This window comes from Emys orbicularis, chromosome 2 (genome assembly GCF_028017835.1).
Source record: "Emys orbicularis isolate rEmyOrb1 chromosome 2, rEmyOrb1.hap1, whole genome shotgun sequence".
In the NCBI taxonomy this organism is placed as follows: domain Eukaryota; kingdom Metazoa; phylum Chordata; order Testudines; family Emydidae; genus Emys; species Emys orbicularis.
Window position 1 is genome coordinate 239,741,331 of NC_088684.1, and position 19,351 is coordinate 239,760,681.

The window sequence follows — 19,351 nt, forward strand, 5'->3', positions numbered from 1 at the left end:
TTGATTGAATTTGGCTGGCTATTGCCACAGAAGAATGCACTGATGAACAACATTAAGCAACATGCCAAGAATGATGTACGTACAATCATCTTCCTGTATGTCATATGTAATGCTGATACCTTTCTCTAAGATGGCAAAATGATAGGACCACATGTCTAATGGATGTGGCAGCTCATATGTACTGTCGGTTGACCAAAGCAGAGCCCTTTTCTAAACCTTTAATGTCCAATAGTGCATGTCTCCTCAAATGTTTTGCCCAGCTCTATTCAAACAAGTTCAAAATTAACAGATTGGAAGCAGATTGAGCAGTGAAGCATTTTGGCCTCTACTCTACATTATCTGTGTTGATGTGACTATGAGATCCCATTAACTAGCTACAGATGTTCTATAGTTCATATATTACATGGTCTTAAAATAAACTAAGTTTGGCAATCCTCTCTGTGTAATATTTGAATGATTTTCCACATTATTTATTATATGCTTCACCTTTACAGTAAACAGACTTAACAATTGGTTCCAGTGTAAAAACAAAGCCAGACAAAGGGACACATTTGATCCCAGTTTGGATAATGGGGAAATACTGTGAGAACAGCCATTGATTTCTCTATGACCAGAGGTGGAAAGTCACTTTCCTGCACACGTCACGGTGGTGCCAGCAGAAACTGACCAGCCCTTCCCAATGTGTCTACAGAGGCTCAATGCTCCATAGTGGGAGTAGCCCTTCCTGGTAGCTGCTGAGAAAAGCTGATTGGGGATGAGGATGAATGGGGAAGAGTGATCACATGTATTTTGGCGAGGTTGAGAGCAAAGTTTAAATGTTTTTATATTTTGTTTCCCTCATAGACCTAGAAGGAGGGAAACAAAGGAGCAAAAGACATTATAATTTTTAATTTCTGTCTGTCACAAGTAAGCAGAAGCATCTGAAAGTGTGAAATATTCCAAGCTCCTGTAAGGTATAAATACTAAACAAAAACCAAAGGTGGTTTTGATTTTGTCCTTGGCAAACCAAAAGTTGAGTTTGCCAGAAGCAAACCCAAAACAGGGCTGCCCGAGTCTGTCTGTCTGTCTCTCTCATGACATATGTTCCTCAACTGTTGTTTTAAGCATGATGGTTGACTATATTAAGGGAAAAAAACTCTGATAATAAAATATTATAACAGAGCTGTGTAAACCACTATGACTATAGAAGGTTCGATCAACATTTCTAAAACTCCATTTAAAAAGCTGAAAAAAATGTTTAACTCTAACTTCATATGGTAACCCCACCCCAGTTTTTTGTTTAATGTCAATCATGTAAATAATTATTTATCAGCTCCAAAAGGAGCCATCATGGTCACTGGGCCAATAATAATAATTTTTAAGTCTTTTTGAAATAGCCTTAATGATTTCAAAAGAACCAGTAAGTTCCGTTAGGTCAATAATACAGGTTTTAACAATAATTTATAAACAAACAGTTTGTGATCTATTTTGTCAATATATATTTCCATGAAAGGCTTGTAATCATTAATATAAAAGCAGTTTAAAATTAACCAACACGCCCCAAAGGATTTTACCAATAGGATTAAGTAATACTAAAGCTGTGACAAAAGGAAAAAATAAATGTCTCTTCTCTGTTTTTTACTACATGCCTGTGTTTTGAACCTGCAGACATCTCAGTAATGAGGTGCATCCTTAATATTACTTAGCTGTGGGTTGTGTGTGTATTTATATAAATAGATTAGTTTGTAACATTAATGTTAATGAGAAACTTGTGCATTTACAAGTGCATAGTAATGTCCTTCCTTTGCCAGCAGCTGGCTGTGAGTCCCTTGTTCCACTACTTTTCCATTATGAATCACTGCTATGACATCAGCGTTCTGGACGGTCGTCAAGCGGTGAGCAATAATAATGCAGGTTCGACCCTTCCTGGCATCGTCCAAGGCTTTCTGGACAATCTGCAGACAGATGCAGAGAAAAACTTATTACTTGGAGAATCTTCCCGTTCACCTTTGCCTTTATAGTTCACATTATCACTTGGGTGTTCCTCACTGGGGTTTAGGAGTCAGTACTTCCCATGCATGAAGGAGGCCTCAAACACAGGGGCCTGATATTCCAACCTTTATTTGTGTGAGTAATTCGACTGAAGTCATTGAGACTACTCTCATGAACAAAGGCTAGCAGAATGAGCTCCATAAGGATCTAGTTTGGACCAATATAAAACTTAGATTAACATGCAACACAACTAATTTGCAGAGGTGTAATGAATTGTCTGTGATATTGGCTGCTTACCAAATGTGTGTGTTATATTTGACATTGCATGCTGTCTGTTTCCAACTACATGCCAAATTTAGAGAAACTAACAACCTCTGACCTCCCTGCCATATGCACTTGTCCACGTGTTTGTTAGTCAGACATGCACAATACTTAGATCAGTTTGGAGAAAGCAGACCAGCCAAATACATAGACATGACTAAAACTTGCGTGTTCATTGATAGTACCAGCAATGCCAGACACTTCTTGTTGTCCATAAAAATCCAAAATTCAGGATCCTGACATCTGGCTCACAACTGGATGGCGGTTTGCATGGTGGCATTTTTCACTTCTACTGCATCCGCATCCAAATGAACAGTTTATTCGTCCCTATGGAGTCTCCCCCCTCTCCTGGAGATGGTGGATGCAGTGGGGAAGCTCAGCCAGCTCAGCAGCAGAGGATAGTTTAATTACTCTCTCTTCACTGCACAACATCTCCTGAGAGGTGGGAGGTGTTGCTGAAGCCTTTTTTCCAAGCCAGCTGCTCTTGCATGTCACCTCTTACCCTCTGAACGCAGGAGGATCAAAAGACTGGGAAGCGGACAGAGGCAGGACAACATTAAACTTCTTCATTGTTCCATTCTGTCCTGACAGCCAGCAGTTCTACTGGCAGAGTGGATCCCTCTCGGTCTCTGTAGCAACACCTGTTCACCCAGACAGAGCAGGAAATAGTGCAGAAAGAGACCCACTTTGCTGCTAGTGCTGCTGGCTGAAGGGAAGAGGACGGAGCTGGTGACTTGCCTTACAAGGCCTCCTCTAGTAGATCACAGTCTACTGTTTGAAGACACCTGTCTCAAACTCAAAGCTGCTAATTATGAATGGGATTTTCCAAAGTGCTCAGCATTGGCCTAACTGTGAACCCATTAAAAGTCCCATTGATTTCATAACTGACTTTGAAGGAACTGAGGCAGGCCCAAACTGAGGAGTTCTGAAAATCCCACTTTGTCTCCAGCCCCAAGTGTTGCTGACTACCATCAACTCCCAATTTAGACACCAGGAGTTGAAGGCACTCTACACCTTGCAAAAGCAGGCCGTAGACAGAGAGTGAACTAAGGATTGTTCTGTGAAACTTTCAAAATTGTATTGTAGATGGAGCGCCTGTGCTCTTGCAGTGAAGCGTTCGAACCCCGTAATTTTGTGTATATTATAAATGGTAGAATGCATATTACTAACCTTTTCACTTTCCATGTCAAGAGCAGATGTGGCTTCATCCAGAAGCAGAACTGCTGGCTTACGAACTAGAGCACAAGCAATTGCTATTCTTTGTTTCTGACCTCCAGAAAGTTGTGCTCCTTTGTCACCCACTCGGGTATTATACTTCTGTATAAGTAAATATTCATTGTGAAGGAAAGTTAGAAACAGAAAGTTATATTTTTAATAGCAGATAATGTACTATATTAAGCATTTCCACCATGAAAGAAAAAAGAATAATGTAATGGTTTTTAATAAAAAATAAAATTTTATAAGATCTTATTAACTGTTTGAATCAAAATGCAGATCTACAGCTACACATATTGATAACTGCTCTGTAATGAAAATTCATTTCAGCATTAGAAAAAGACTAACTCCTAAGTGGTGCAACCACTGATGTGTCTAGTCAAAGACACCTGTACTTAAACATATAGATCTCAAGAAAAGAGACCCACACTCAGGAGGTGACCGTTTATTTCTTACACATCCAAAACTTTCTTCTAAGTACATTTTCAAAAACTAGGTGGTAATGAAAAAGAAATATTGTTTTTTTCAATTCCATGCAACTCTACAGGAAGCCCGATTTCTCTGGGCTTTTCCAAGGTCTTTCTCCACTTTGAGAACTAAGTCCATGGCAAACATGAAGGTTAAGATGTACTTGAAACATTTTACCTTTCAGATAAGACTAAAACTAGAGAAAATTTCTGCCAAAAAAGGAAAAAGGATTGGCAAAGTTTATGAGGAAATGAAAATAAAGGTTTAGAATCGAATGTCTCTTTTATAGTTGTTATATAACATCACTGTGGTAGAGGAAAACAAGAAAACTGGAGCGCAGATTTTGCATTTGAATTAGCTAATTATGACTGTGTATGTGTTAATACATATTGCAAGTTACATTTTTAAACATCAGCTTCCTATTTTCCTCTTTGAGAATTGTAAACACAAAAAAATAAGCTTTTTTTTTTTTTTTTTAAAGCATATTGTTTTGCATTAATGGGAGTTGCTTAGATAAGTCACAGTGAGTATTTACCCCACACTGAGACTGGAAAGACTTTTTCCTTTACCTCTGGGAGATTTTCTATGAAGGTGTGAATATTTGCTGCTTTAGCTGCCTCTTCAACTTCCTCCTGACTGACAACCCTACTGTTGTCTCCGTACTGGATATTTTCAGCAATGCTGCAGTCAAACAAAATAGGCTCCTGTGACACAATACCCAATTTGGACCTTAACCATTGCAAATGCAAAGACTTGGTATCGAACCCATCTGCAAACTAGAAACAGAAAAAGGGAAAAATCATTCCCTGCAGAATGCAATACTCCTCCTCAGGTGTACAATGTAAATGTGAAACACCAATCTGTAAAAATCCTCTGACCTGTGTTAGAGTTACAGTAAAAGTAAAGTGGTTAGTGAACCACTTCTGATGAAATAATAGATGATCAGATCTTTCATCCAAACTTGAACTGAACCAAAACTCTGAAAATTCAAAAGAAGATCAGATAACCTTTTCTTCTCAGAAGTATTTTTTTGTGCACGTCTGCTCTGCTAGCTTCCATAATAGATGTGGAATTGCCAATCTATAATGAGATGTGCCCACAGAATTTCCATCTTTACTGATGATGGCAGGTACCAGAGATCTCATGAGAAAGTCTGTTCATGAGCTTCTTAGACCTAGACGATTGAAGAGCTCCAATAAGAATCCACATCTTTGGGCATTTATTCAAACGTCCTTTGACTCACCATCTCTAGGCTATTCTTCTTGGAGCTCTCATCATCATTAATAGGACTTGCATCAAAAGTCTCATCAAGTGATGAATTAGACCTCAAATTGTGTCATGTTAACATGACTACAGGACTAGTGGCAAGGGTTACATTATGGGAAGTATATTCTAATGTCCCCTCCAATATATCAAGTAAATCAACCAAGAGATGCCTTCCAGTGATCTAAAGCCAGGATGGGGAGTCAGAAGATCCAAAGTTCTACTCCCGGCTCTACCTTAAGGAAGTCCCAAGTCTTCTCTGCAGTACCCGGACCTGTAACAACACTTATCCACCTCAAAAGGGGTGTTGTGCGGATGATATAATGTTTGTAAAATACTTTGAAGAACAGTTCTATAATCTCTTAGCGTTAACAGCTTCACAAATCTTTTCTTACCACTTGTCCTGCCATAGGGTCATAAAATCTCTCCAGCAGCTGAATGGATGTGCTTTTGCCACAACCACTGCTCCCCACCAAGGCTAGCGTCTGTCCTTTATTAACCTTCACGCTGAGTCCTTGCAAAACTTGAGCTTCTGGTCGTGTAGGGTATATAAAATGGATGTCCCTGAATTCAATGTTGCCATCAAACTGACTCTGGAAACGGTAGAAAATACAAATGTATGACAGAAGACCTGTCTATCTTGTACTGAAGCATCAAACACAACTCATTATGGTCATTTAAATGAAGGCGTGACAAGTCAGTTTATTATTGCTTAAATATGCAGTGCGATTGGATTGGTATCTTCTGTGTACGGGACCTCCTTCTTGAGTGGTTCTTTCCTGCATCTCTCTCTCATTTATATCATTCCTTTTCAGCCTGGTTCACAAGGACTATCATTACTTTAGGTAAGTAAACAACCCTAATACCTCTCTTTTATGTCATCATTGCATATAATCCAGACACTATCATTGTGTGTGGAAAACATAGTTCCTGCCCCTGGGAGTTCACTCTCTAAATAGTGTCATTTAAACACATAGTACGCAGGATGAACATAGTACAAGGCGAACATCAGATCTCAGATTGGGTTAAACATTTTTACTTTGGTGGATTATTAATAGTTTTCAAGGACAACTATGTTTTAAGTGTAGGTTTGAATAAGGAAAGGGTAGCTGATTGTCTCTTTTATGTAGGAAGGGAGCTCTGAGTATAAGAGGTAGCAAGGAAGAAGACTTGAAGACAAGGGTGAGTGAAGGAGATGTTCGGAGAGACTGTGGAAGCCTCCTCTGATGCCTGGGGGATGGGACAGCTCTAGGACCACAATACCAGCACTGCGAGTACAATGGGCTCTTACAGCACCTAGAGAATTGGACTTTCAAGGTTTAAACTCTTTGGGCCAAATCTTAGCTTCACTGAAGTCAAAGGCAGCTGCTTCACTGGCATCAGGATTTGGCCCAGAGTGGTTTCACTTTCAATTAACATCTTTATCCGCAAGAAGATATTTCCCCTGGAGCATTAATAGTCTGGGCATGTGGAGCTGATTCAGGAAAGTAGTCAAGCACATGTGTGACTTAAAGTTGTGCACATGAATTACTGGCATGCTTACAGTATGTGCCTGAGTCCTTTTCTGAATCGAGGCCACTATCCAAAAGCTAGAATTCTAAAGCAATTTCAAGTTTCTGAAAGGCTGGTTCTGCTTGTAAAAGCATTTATGAAAAGCACTGAGAGACAATATGAAATGTGTTCAGTTTACAAATACAAAGATGAGTTTCTAACTGTCAACACTGGACTTTGAGAGACAAGCTGGGTTCTTTCCATCTCACGTATAATCACCAGGAACAAAAGGTTCTGCAGGCCAAGTTACGTCCTCATTAATACTTGTGCAACCCCTTTGACTTGAATGAGGTTACTCAAATGTTGTATGCAGTGTTGTTATAGCCGTGTCAGTCCCAGGATATTAGAGAGTCAACGTGGGTGAAGTAATATCTTTTATTGGACCAACTTCTGTTGGTGAGAGAGACAAGCTTTTGAGCTTATACAGAACTGAAGAAGAGCTCTGTGTAAGCTTGACAGCTTGTCTCTCTCACCAACAGAATTTGGTTCAATGAAAGATATTAACTCACCCACCTTGACTCTCTGTTACACAGATGTAACCGACTGGAACTTAGCAAACAAGTCTGCTGATAATGCACAAGAAGGAATAGACTCTAACTCACTCTCCCCCACAGCTGCATAGTTTACAGGCCTAAAAAGCAGCGAAAACATACTTGTATTACTAAAGAAAGCAGTTATAACTCTGGGCTTGTCTTCACTACCAGGGAGATGGACACTGCTGCAACTGATTCAGCGGGTGTCGATAGCGGAGTGCTCTCTGATCGAGTCTGGTACTCCACCGGAACGAGAAGCGTAAGGTAAGTCGATGGGAGAGCATCTCCCGTCAACGCAGCACAATGAAGACACCGCGGTAAGTCGACCTCAGCTACATCGAACTCAATTACATTATTCACATAGCTGGAGTAGCGTAACTTAGGTCGACTTACCCCGGTAGCGTAGACAAGGCCTCAGAATACATCCAACGGACAGAACAGGTGAATGAAATGTCATTCTTCCAGTCATCTTTCAAAACAGAACCGCACTTAAAAGTATTCTATTAATTTCTCAAGCAAAAAGGTATTAAATGGCACTGGGCAAATATAAAATTATTAAGTTATTGCTGTTAAATTTTACCCTACCTGTCTGGTCCTGTCTTCTGTGACATTGCAAAAGGCAATTTAATAAGATTAATACAATTAAGGACAATACAGTACCACCAGGTTTGTTAGTTTCAAGGACTTTCTGAATGGCCTTACCAGTTTTGTACCCTCTTCACTATAGCTGTCAATTAAGGGTTTCCGATCCAAAAGCTGAAAGATTCGTTGGGAAGAAACTTTAGCTTTGCCAAAATCTGGTGCCAAAGAAGTGGACTGCCCAACATTTATAACACCGTATAGAACTGAGAGGAAGGCTCTGAAAACCAAACACAAAACATCTTTCAGTTCATCTAAAGAGAGACTTTTTTATTATTGTTCATAAATTACAAATATTGTTTTCCTTATTTAACACTATCTATAAATCTGAGAACTGTGACATTTTTACAACTTTATGGTTTAGAAAAATTACACACAAAGGATTAGAAACAGAGGTTTACAGCTACAAACATTTTTAGGGGTGACTTAGGCCTGGTCCACACTACGAGTTTAGGTCGACTTTAGCAGCATTAAATCGAATTAAGCCTGGACACGTCCACACGACGAAGCCCTTTTTTTCGACATCTTTATTAAGGGGACATTCAGAGGTGCCCGTTCCTGCTCGGCTGAACAGAAATGTTCCCCGCTGTTAGCCACGCGGTGGGGGGGAGGGGTGAAGTGATCATCCCAGAGAATTGGGTGTGTGGGGGGGGGGCGGGGTAGTTGGGTTTGTGCTGCATGTTAACTCAGAAACCGCAGCCCCTCCTTTTACATTGCAAACCCATTTTAAATGGCCAACCCAACGGGTCCTTGGTATGGGAAATGAGGGCGCTGCTGTTTGAAGGTTAAAAAAGCCAAAAGACTGTGGCTTACCATGGCTGCCTGCAAGCCGAATTCTGTTGCCTGGCACTGCGTGAGTGATCTCTCACACCAAACCGGCAGGCCCTCAATATAAGAGGAAAAATGCGACCTTGTAACGAAAGCACATGTGCTGTGTAATGTGAACAGCAAAATTTAACGTGAAAGAGTGTACCCATTGTTCTCTAAAATGTGTCTTTTTTTTAACTACCTCTCCCTTCTCCTCCACCAGCTGCAAATGTTTCTCCTTCGCAGAGGCTAGTGAAGATTAGAAGGAGAAAATGGCGGACTCGAGATGATATGTTCTCGGAGCTCCAGATGTCCTCCCACGCTGACAGAGCACAGCAGAATGCATGGAGGCAGTCAATGTCAGAGTGCAAAAAAGCACAATATGAATGAGAGGAGAGGTGGCGGGCTGAATCGCGGGCTGAAGAGAGCAAGTGGTGGGCTGAAGAGGATAGGTGGCATCAGCTTGCTGACAGAAGGCAAGAGTCGATGCTCCGGCTGCTGGAGCATCAAACTGAAATGCTCCGGCTGCTGGAGCATCAAACTGAAATGCTCCAGCGTATGGTTGAGCTGCAGGAAAGTCATCAGGAGCAGAGACCGCCACTACAGCCCCTGTGTAACCAACAGCCCTCCTCCCCAAGTTCCATAGCCTCCTCACCCAGACGCCCAAGAACACGGTAGGGGGGCCTCCGGCTACCCAGCCACTCCACCCCCGATGGCTGGCCTTCAATAAGAGTTAAAGTTTTAAAGTTTTAAACTGCAGTGTATCCTTGTCCTTCCCTCCTCCCCCACCCCACCCAGCGCTTCCCTCCTCCCCCAACCTTCCTGGGCTACCTTGGCAGTTATCCCCGTAGTTGTGTGATGAATTAATAAAGAATGCATGAATGTGAAGTAACAATGACTTTATTGCCTCTGCAAGCGGTGCTCGAAGGGGAGAGGGGAGGGTGGTTAGCTTACAGGGAAGTAGAGTGAACCGGGGGTGGGAGGGTTCATCAAGGAGAAACAAACAGAAGTTTCACACTGTAGCCTGGCCAGTCACAAAACTCGTGTTCAATGCTTCTCTGATGCGCACCGCGCCCTGCTGTACTCTTCTAACCGCCCTGGTGTCTGGCTGCGCGTAATCAGCGGCCAGGCAATTTGCCTCAACCTCCCACCCCGCCATAAATGTCTCCCCCTTACTCTCACAGATATTGTGGAGCGCACAGCAAGCAGCAATAACAATTGGAATATTGGCTTCGCTGAGGTGTATTCGAGTCAGTAAACTGCGCCAGCGCGCTTTTAAACGTCCAAATGCACATTCCACCACCATTCGGCACTTGCTCAGCCTATAGTTGAACAGGTCCTGACTCCTGTCCAGGCTGCCTGTGTACAGCTTCATGAGCCATGGCATTAAGGGGTAGGCTGGGTCCCCAAGGATCACGATAGGCATTTCAACATCCCCAACGGTTATTTTCTGGTCCGGGAAGAAAGTCCCTTCCTCCAGCTTTTGAAACAGACCAGAGTTCCTGAAGACGCGAGCATCATGTACCTTTCCCGGCCATCCCACGTTGATGTTAGTGAAATGTCCCTTGTGATCCACCAGGGCTTGCAGCAGCATTGAAAAGTACCCCTTGCGGTTTATGTACTCGGTGGCTTGGTGCTTCGGTGACAAGATAGGGATATGGGTTCCGTCTATCGCCCCACCACAGTTTGCCAATCCCATTGCATCAAAGCCATCCACTATGGCCTGCACGTTTCCCAGAGTCACTACCCTTGATATCAGCAGGTCTTTGATTGCGTTGGCTACTTGGATCACAGCAGCCCCCACAGTAGATTTGCCCACTCCAAATTGATTCCCGACTGACCGGTAGCTGTCTGGCGTTGCAAGCTTCCACAGGGCTATCGCCACTCGCTTCTCAACTGTGAGGGCTGCTCTCATCCTGGTATTCTGGCGCTTCAGGGCAGGGGAAAGCAAGTCACAAAGTTCCATGAAAGTGCCCTTACGCATGCGAAAGTTTCGCAGCCACTGGGAATCATCCCACACCTGCAACACGATGCGGTCCCACCAGTCTGTGCTTGTTTCCCAGGCCCAGAATCGGCATTCCACACCATGAACCTGCCCCAGTAACACCATGATTTGCACATTGCTGGGGCCTGTACTTTGTGAGAGGTCTATGTCCATGTCAATTTCCTCATCACTCTCGTCGCCGCGCTGCAATCGCCTCCTCGCCTGGTTTTGCTTTGGCATGTTCTGGCTCTGCATATACTCCAGGACAATGCGCGTGGTGTTCATAGTGCTCATAATTGCCGCGGTGATCTGAGGGGGCTCCATGATCCCAGTGCTATGGCATCTGTGCTGAAAAAAGGCGCGAAACTATTGTCTGACGGAGGGAGAGAGGGAGGGAGGGGCGAGTGACGACATGGCTTACAGGTACAGGGAATTAAAATCAACAAAGGTGGCTGTGCATCAGGGAGAAACACAAACAACTGTCACACAGAATGGCCCCCCCAAACATTGAACTCAAAACCCTGGGTTTAGCAGGCCATTGATTTCACGGAGGGAGGGGGAAGCAAATGAATACAGAACAAATCTGGTCCATCTATTTTTTACATCTTAAGCTGGCAGCAGACGTTGCAGCATGACTGATAGCCATCGGCATCTTCTGGATGCTTGGCAGAAAATGATGTACTACGACTGCTAGCCATCATCGTCAAGATGGTTCAATAGGCCAGGAGACAAAACATGTCTGCCCAGGTGCCTCTGATTGAACTCACTGAGGAATACGACGATGACGGCTACCAGTCATACTGCACCGTCTACTGCCAAAAGGCAATTAGCTGCTGCTGTGTAGCAATGCAGTACCACGTCTGCCGGCACCCAGATGACATGGTGACAGTGAGCTGAGCTGAGCTGAGCGGGCTCCATGCTTGCCGTGGTATGTTGTCTGCACAGGTAACCCAGGTAAAAAGGCACGAATCGATTGTCTGCCGTTGCTCTGACGGAGGGGGAGGGGCCTGACAACATGTACCCAGAACCACCCACGACACTGTTTTTGCATCATCAGGCATTGGGATCTCAACCCAGAATTCCAATGGGCAGCGGAGACTGCGGGAACTGTGGGATAGCTACCCACAGTGCAACGCTCCAGAAGTCGACGCTAGCCTCAGTACTGTGGACGCGGTCCGCTGACTTAATGCACTTAGAGCATTTAATGTGGGGACACACACAATTGACTGTATAAAACCGATTTCTATAAAACCGGCTTCTATAAATTCGACCTAATTTTGTAGTGTAGACATATCCTAATGGTATGTAATTTCTCCACGCAGAAGCATTTCACAAAGCCCGTTGTCTGCAATGAAGTGTCAACAGTAAAAGTTTCTCCATAGTAAATAAACTGAGCCAGGCTCTATACATGCCAACACACCTGTTTCAAGCTTCCTCTCCCAGAAATAACTCTTCTGCCTGAATTGAACTCCTGACCAGATTCTAAACTGTTGGACCTCTTGCACTATTGCCTTAGTAACTAGACTTATACACAACTACCATGTGTTGAAATCACTGTCTTTGGACTGATGTGTACTCACATAAATACATTTTCAAAGTTTGTATAACAATTAGCAATGAGCCATGCCCCGAATCTGAAGATTGCTGCCTCAAGAAAGTAGGTTGCACATTGGGCTATTCCATAAGTAAGTCCATATAGGGGGGCTTTTGTTAGAGAGTCCCTGATAAAAAAAAAAAGATTTATGTTAAAGGAAAAAATTGTCATGAAATGCCAAGAACAGAGACTGGCCGGGAGAAGGTCAGACCTTTGGATTAGGGGTGGCAAACCATATACCTCAGTCACTCAAATAATAAATAATAATTAATAAAGCTGCATGCTAGGGGCTCCATGAAGGTGCCTCTGGAGAGAACTTATGGCAAATGAGACCCCTTCATCCCAACCAGCTGTTTGTTGGATAGGACCTTATGATAAAATTCCCTTTAATAGTCATAACATTTTAACACTTGAATGCTGGTTTCCAGAATAAATGTTTATGGATGGCCAAGGATCTGACACAAAGCAAATTGATAATTTCGATAAGTCTCTTATGATCTTTGAATGCTTGAATTTTTGGACAATTTGGATAAATGTAGTGGTCACCATAGAACAGTCAATGTGTACAACACAGCATAACTGAAGCACTGCAGATATTGCCTGTTCTGAGTACAGGAGGGGAAAAAGTAGCAACTCAGACACCCTGTACAGTGGTGACTTTTAAATGGTGACCAATGTTGTTGTGTGGGATGGTAAAACTGGTTCACCTTAATTATGTGCAGACCTTGCTGTGACAAAGAAACTGGCAAAATGATTTTTCAACAGAAAACGCAATTTCTGCATATTTGAAAATTTCCATTGGGAAAAAGGTAACAAAATATTTTATTCTGGGTTGGTTTGACCTGAATTGAAATATTTCTGCTTTGCACGCATAGCCATGTGACTCCGATAATGCATTATGCCAGTCAGTCAGAGGGGAGACCACACTGCATCATGGGAGATATACTCCAACCAGGGAGCCTGGCCCATAAGAGAGGCAATGTTCCAAAACAGGGAAATGCAGTTTGATGTTGAACTAGATAGAAACAAAAAGTTTCAGGTCAGTTAAAGAAAAGAAAATTAAATATTTCAATTATTTGGGAATATAAAAATATTTTGTTTGGAGAAAAAATGCAAAAATGGAATGATTTGCCATTTCTAAATTGAAATTTTTCTAAAAAACTTTTCTTTCCGTGAAAAAAAATTTATATATTTTCACATTTTGTCCCACTTCAGAGCAAAACAGAGGTTGAAATATTAGAATTTCCCACAGGATAGAAATTCAGATTTTCACTCATCTCTAGTGCTCATATATTTTTAAAATGTTTTTCAAAATAGTTTCTCTAAAAATCATAATATTGTGATACAATGATCTGAGAGGACTAGAGACAAGTGCTAAAGCTGAGAATCCCATTTCTCCAATGAAATATAGATTTTTTTTCTCATACTGATGGTTTATAGAATATTGAATCATAAAACTGTCATTGGCAGAGGACTATAATTTTCAATCCCTACTTTTACTTAAAGCATATTTAAGGGGAAAGAAACAAAATGGATGGTAGATCATTTCATTTAAATAAAATGGAGACTAGGAAAATGTCTGACATATTTGGATATTAGAAGTTAGCCCCTGCAGTGGTTAGCTTGTAGAGTGTGAATGAAAAGGCCAAAGGGGAAAAAGAAATGCACCTTATTTCAAGACCTGCAAGTCCTTACTTGTAGTTAAAGTCATAATATATGGTGACGTTATGTAGTAGAAAGTCTTTGCCACTTGATCCATGAAGCTCATTCTGCTGCAGTACTTGTGAAGCAAGTAAATATCCCATATTCATGTTAATAAAAACTTTATACCAGGTCATTACATTCTCTCTCACACACAAATATTACATCACACACAATAGCATCTAAGAATGTATTTTAAAGAAACAGAGTAAATACATTTTACCCTGCCAAAATCTTTTCAAATCATTTATATGTTTAATATTTTCAGTCTGAAAATGAATGTAATATGAATAAATCTTGAGTTGTTTTAAATTAAGAAAATATGTATTCATTGCTTTTAAAAAACAGAATTGTCCGAGAGCAAATCCTACCTGTATGGACCATTCAAACTTGCACTATATCTCTCATAGAATGCATCTTCACTAGTTAATGAAGCCACAGTTCTTATATTTTCAACCGCTTCCATTGAAATCTAAATCGGGAGACAAGACAGCTATGAAGTATTCTCTTATGTTTGAGTCTCCTCCTACCACAACGTAGTTAGCACATCTGTAGCACTTTTCATCTTTCGCTCTCCAAGTGTTTTTCTTTTAAAAAAAGGAGATTAAGTATCATTCACAGGGAAACTGAGGCACAACCATTAAATTATTTTCCTAAGGTCACACAGTGGTCTTTCTACTAAGCCAACATGGCTGCTATGTGATTCCTAAGTACTCCTCCCCGCATCTGTACATTTTGTTGCACAGCAGCATTAGCTGGCACTATAGAAGCCATTAAAAGGTAAGAAGTTGCTCCTTGTTCTGAGTACACATATCCCAGGCAGCAGCTCACTGGAGGGCTGCATGCTACCTTGGTTATGCAGCCTGAGTGGCACATTGAGCTGGGTGAGCCCCACACTCCTACTACCCACCCCCAGTGGGGACTCCTGCTCCTGCTCCTGCCAGGCTACCCCAGCCATGTGCCAGGCCCACCCAGTCCACCCCCATCCAAAGCAGGCCCTTCCCCCACACACTTTGGCCAGCACTCCCACAGGGGTGACGTGTATCTTTGCTTTTCATTTTCTGGATTTCAGATGTTTGAATTTGCATATTCTTTAGCCCTCCTGATCCTGGCTTCATTGGAGGGCAAGGTGAGAGGCTCAGACACTCCAAGAAGAGCAGGGTCCCTAGATCCCAGCTCACATGGAGGAGCAGGGCTCCCCTAGATCCAAGCACACACAGAAGGGGAGAATTCAGGGCTGACAGCCCACCCCCAAATCCTCAACTTCCTCTGCCACCCCTCACATTCCCCATCCTCTCCCCTCACACTCTCCCAATCCCCACCCTCCCCCTTATTTGAGCCCCTAACCCTTCTTCCCTCCCCCACCACCCATCCTCATTAATCCCCCTCCTCATGTGCCGGCTTCCTCCTTTCCCCAGGGGTGCTCAAACCCCCGCTCAGCTCCAGGCCCCACCCCCACTCCACCCAGTCGCCCAAAGCCCCACCCCTATCCCGCCTCTTCCCACCCTGCTTATTCCCACCCAGTTCCTCCCCCTCCCCCGAGCGGACCTCATCCCCACTGCTTTCCCTTTCCCCACAGCATACCGCGGAACAGCAGATTGTGGTGGGCAGGAAGCGCTGGGAGGGAGAGGGAAGGAGTTGATCGGCGGGGCCACCGGTGGGTGGGAGGCACTGGGAGGGAAGGGATGGAGCTGGCTGCCAGTGGGTGCTAAGCATCCACCAATTTTTTTCCACCCACAGAGTCAGCACCTATGCCCCCATCCCTTGCTCTAGACCCCAAACAGCCCCTTCTTCCCACTTACTCTTACATGGCAATCACCCCTTGTAATTAATTTTCTTTTCAAACATAGTTTGAGAGCCTTCTTAATTATCGGCTGTGCTCAGATTCCATTTCTCCAAATTAAAACAAAAGTTTACATTTCATTTTCAGATTTCTGCTCAGGGTGAGCTTACAACTTCAAAGTTGCTAAAATCTGTGAACTTAATTTTTTCCCCCTGGAGGCTGTGGGGAACCCCATACTCAAATGACCCATCTTTGGATCACTCACCCTACCCTATGCTTTCATGACACATAGCAAATTTCAAGACAATCTGTGTAAATACACAGATTTTAGCATACTTAGTAGTCATCCTTTAAACAGGAAGGGCTTCCCCCCCTTAACTAGAGCAGAGCTGGTGCTCAGTTGTAATGCTGTATAAAATAAGAAGGCCAATGGAGCAGAGGTGCTCCACACATCCATCAGCATCATAATAGTCTCAGAGAGCTGTGAAATGGCCCATTCATTTCAATTAGATGTTCTCAGCTGAAAGTGAACACCCAGCCTGAATTCAGCCAGAATCTAGCTCTGAGTAGGGTGACCAGACAGCAAGTGTGAAAAATTGGGACGGGGTGGGGAGTAATAGGCACCTATATAAGACAAAGCCCCGAACATCAGGACAGTCCCTCTAAAATTGAGACACCTGGTCACCTAGCTCTGAGACATATGAACTGCATCATTCATGCCAGTGGATTTTTCCATTCCCCCTCCCCAAGACTGTAGAGTTTCTGACATGCCCATTCTCAGCTCCTCACCCCTCTCTCAGCAGTGTATTCTTGGGGCATACTCTGAGCATGCCTGTTCTAAGCTTCCCACTCAGAGCACCCGGATTTCCCTGATCCAAGCTCACATGGGGAGAGGTAGAGAGAGGGGGCCAGACTCCCTTAGAGGGACAAAGCACCCCAGATTCCAATTCATGTGAGGAGGTAGGGAGGGGGGCTTAGATGTCTCCAGAAAGCAATGCCTACTGCAGACCCTGGCTCACATGAGAGGGGGCATGGAAGGCAGATAGATCCCCACGGCTGGGCAAGGTAGCTTCAGAGCCTGGCAAACAGAGGGGGGTCAGGTGCAGGGCTCAGACACCCCCAGAGAGGCAGCCCCCCCCCCCCCAATTTCCACCTCACATGCAGGGAGTGGACAGAGAAGCTAAGACTCCGCTAGAGAGCTAGGGGGTCCCCGAGATTCAAGCACACACACAAAAGGGACAGACGGGGAGAATGTGGAGCTGCCCCTATTCCCTCCAGACCCTCTGCAACAAACCCTCATGTCTGCTTCCCAGTATCCATTCCCCAAACCCAAACTCCTCTACCACCCGTTCCCATTTATCTCCCTCCCCATAATCCCCCCTCTTCTCTGTGCAGCCCCAAACCCCTCTCACCCTATTTCCTTAACTCCTCCATCCCCTAAAATGCTCCTCTCTTGCCAGCAAGCATTTGCACGCCTATATTTTAAAACAAAAATACTTTGATGACATTACACCCTCCTCCAAAATAAAAGCCTGATAGTAACAGATTTTAGCAACATGCCAGCCAAGCTTTCCCAGGTTTTCAGCAAAGGGGGGCCGTGAACTGTCACTAGCTGGGGGAGTTCAGGAACAAACATTTACTGTGCATCTCTTCAGTCTATCCAGCTGCTTTGACCATATTCTACCTGCAAATCCTTTGGGGTTCGCTTTACATACGTGCTCAGTGTAACTTGTGGAGTGCTTGACCTTTACTCAAGAGCCTAAGTGGATGGCCAAACTCTTTTGCTGATAATGTTCTGAATCTTGCTTCCCCCAAAGGGCTAATGGATGCCATGCATTCTCTGGAGGTAACCCTCAAGTGAGTGAGACCCTTGTGCCAGGATTAGACCCGTGGTCTGATCTCTAGATGTGGGCAAAAAAACATTTCTAGAACGAACCTTTAGAAAAGCTGATTATTTGGTGGGAAATAACATCTTGTAAACCCCTTGGTCAAATGACCCCAAATTTGGATCACTACACGTATCTTGCACCCCCATAAGGTTCACCAATTTATAGTGGTGCACCTCAGGAGATGGTAGGGTAGGGTTAGTGACTCAAACTTGATATCTGTTGAGCCAGACGTTCTGGAGATATAAGCCCTAAAAACAGCCATTTAAAAAAAAAAGTTTCTACGTGGTGGGTGTTTAAAAAAACCCAAAAATTTAGAGCTAGAACTCTAGATCTAGAATTCATAGGTAGATACTAAGGACTGGAAGATGAATCATAGACCACTGGATGGCTGTGAACTCACCCTTCAATTAACACTGCTAAAGATAAGTTAATTACAACACCCACCTAAGACAAAAGGAATTTTGAACTGAGTGGCTGGAGATTGCTACAATGTGAGAGTCATAGGAGGTAATTTCATTTTGGGAGAAATGCAATCAAAGCATTTGGGTGGAAAATTGGATGTGTAAACTTTCTTGGAATGAGGGTTGCCACTTGCCAAACCTCCAGGATTGTCCTGGAATTTCCCAGAATTAAAGTATCAGAGGAGTAGCTGTGTTAGTCTGTATCCACAAAGCCACCAGACTCCTCGTTGTTTTTCAGGAATTAAAGATTAATCTTTAAAGATTGTGTCATGTGAGGAAACCTCCAGGAATAGGTTCAACCAGAATTGGCAACCCTGCTGGGAGGGTGGATTGGGGTAACTAGGAATAGGTGGTAGGGGAGATAAGCGGTTCAGGTGATGGAGGCACGTGACCCCCCAGCTCTGCCAGTGCACCCCGAGCCGTGCACTGCAACCCATGTGCCCCCTTTGCCAATAAACTCAAGCCATCCTGCACCTCAACCTTCCTGCACCCCAACCCCCAGCTTCGTCTTGGCATCCTAACTCCCTGCATCCCACAGCTGTCTTTGCACCCCAACCCCTCATGCACCCCAACTTTCCTGCAGCCCCAGCCCTTCCAGTGTACCCCAACCTTCCTATACCCCACCTCTACCAGTGCACCTGACCCATTGCACCTCCCAGCTCTGTCAGTGCACCCCAACACTACAGGAAACCTACTGGACGCACATTAATTGGAGAGTTCATGGCCTACCAGAAACCATTACAAGCTCTGACATCGCACTGTTCTTGGAGATGGGGCACATCTATCGGAAAGGGGTCAGAGGATTTTTCTCTCAAACATAAAATTGTCAGTGTTTTGGAACACAAACCCTATCTGTGATTTCTCCCCCAGCCTGCTACAAACTCCACCCTCTAGCCATTCTGAAACACGACCAGGAACACTATGCCACTGGAACACAGCTGTCCTTCACCCCAGGCACTGCATGTGAGTCAGATTAGAGGAGGGAGGAAGTGACAGCAATAGAAAAGTTAGTACACAGGGAGTGAAAACTTCAGGGAGAGGTGTTCCCTGCTTGCAACAGGGAGCCTCTGTATGGTAGTGGGGACAGGGGAATGTAGTGAATGGGTCAGAGGCATGCTGGGGGAGGTGTGCTGAAGCAGGGCTGGTGAGGCACAGCTGATGAATGTGTGTG

At 43.8% G+C, this 19,351-nt stretch overlaps 1 protein-coding gene across 1 annotated transcript in view; it reads right to left on the minus strand.

The window, feature by feature from the left end:
• Window positions 1-1,736: 1,736 nt before the first annotated feature.
• Window positions 1,737-19,351, minus strand: part of LOC135873831 (ATP-dependent translocase ABCB1-like) — a 72,201-nt gene continuing 54,586 nt past the window's right edge. The window contains exons 21-27 of the mRNA XM_065398444.1: window positions 14,419-14,519; window positions 12,333-12,473; window positions 8,025-8,181; window positions 5,634-5,831; window positions 4,545-4,751; window positions 3,463-3,609; window positions 1,737-1,934 (exon numbers count right to left, since the gene is read on the minus strand). Of these exons, the coding sequence (XP_065254516.1) occupies window positions 1,737-1,934; window positions 3,463-3,609; window positions 4,545-4,751; window positions 5,634-5,831; window positions 8,025-8,181; window positions 12,333-12,473; window positions 14,419-14,519 (1,149 nt within the window). The remainder of the gene's footprint in view (window positions 1,935-3,462; window positions 3,610-4,544; window positions 4,752-5,633; window positions 5,832-8,024; window positions 8,182-12,332; window positions 12,474-14,418; window positions 14,520-19,351) is intronic.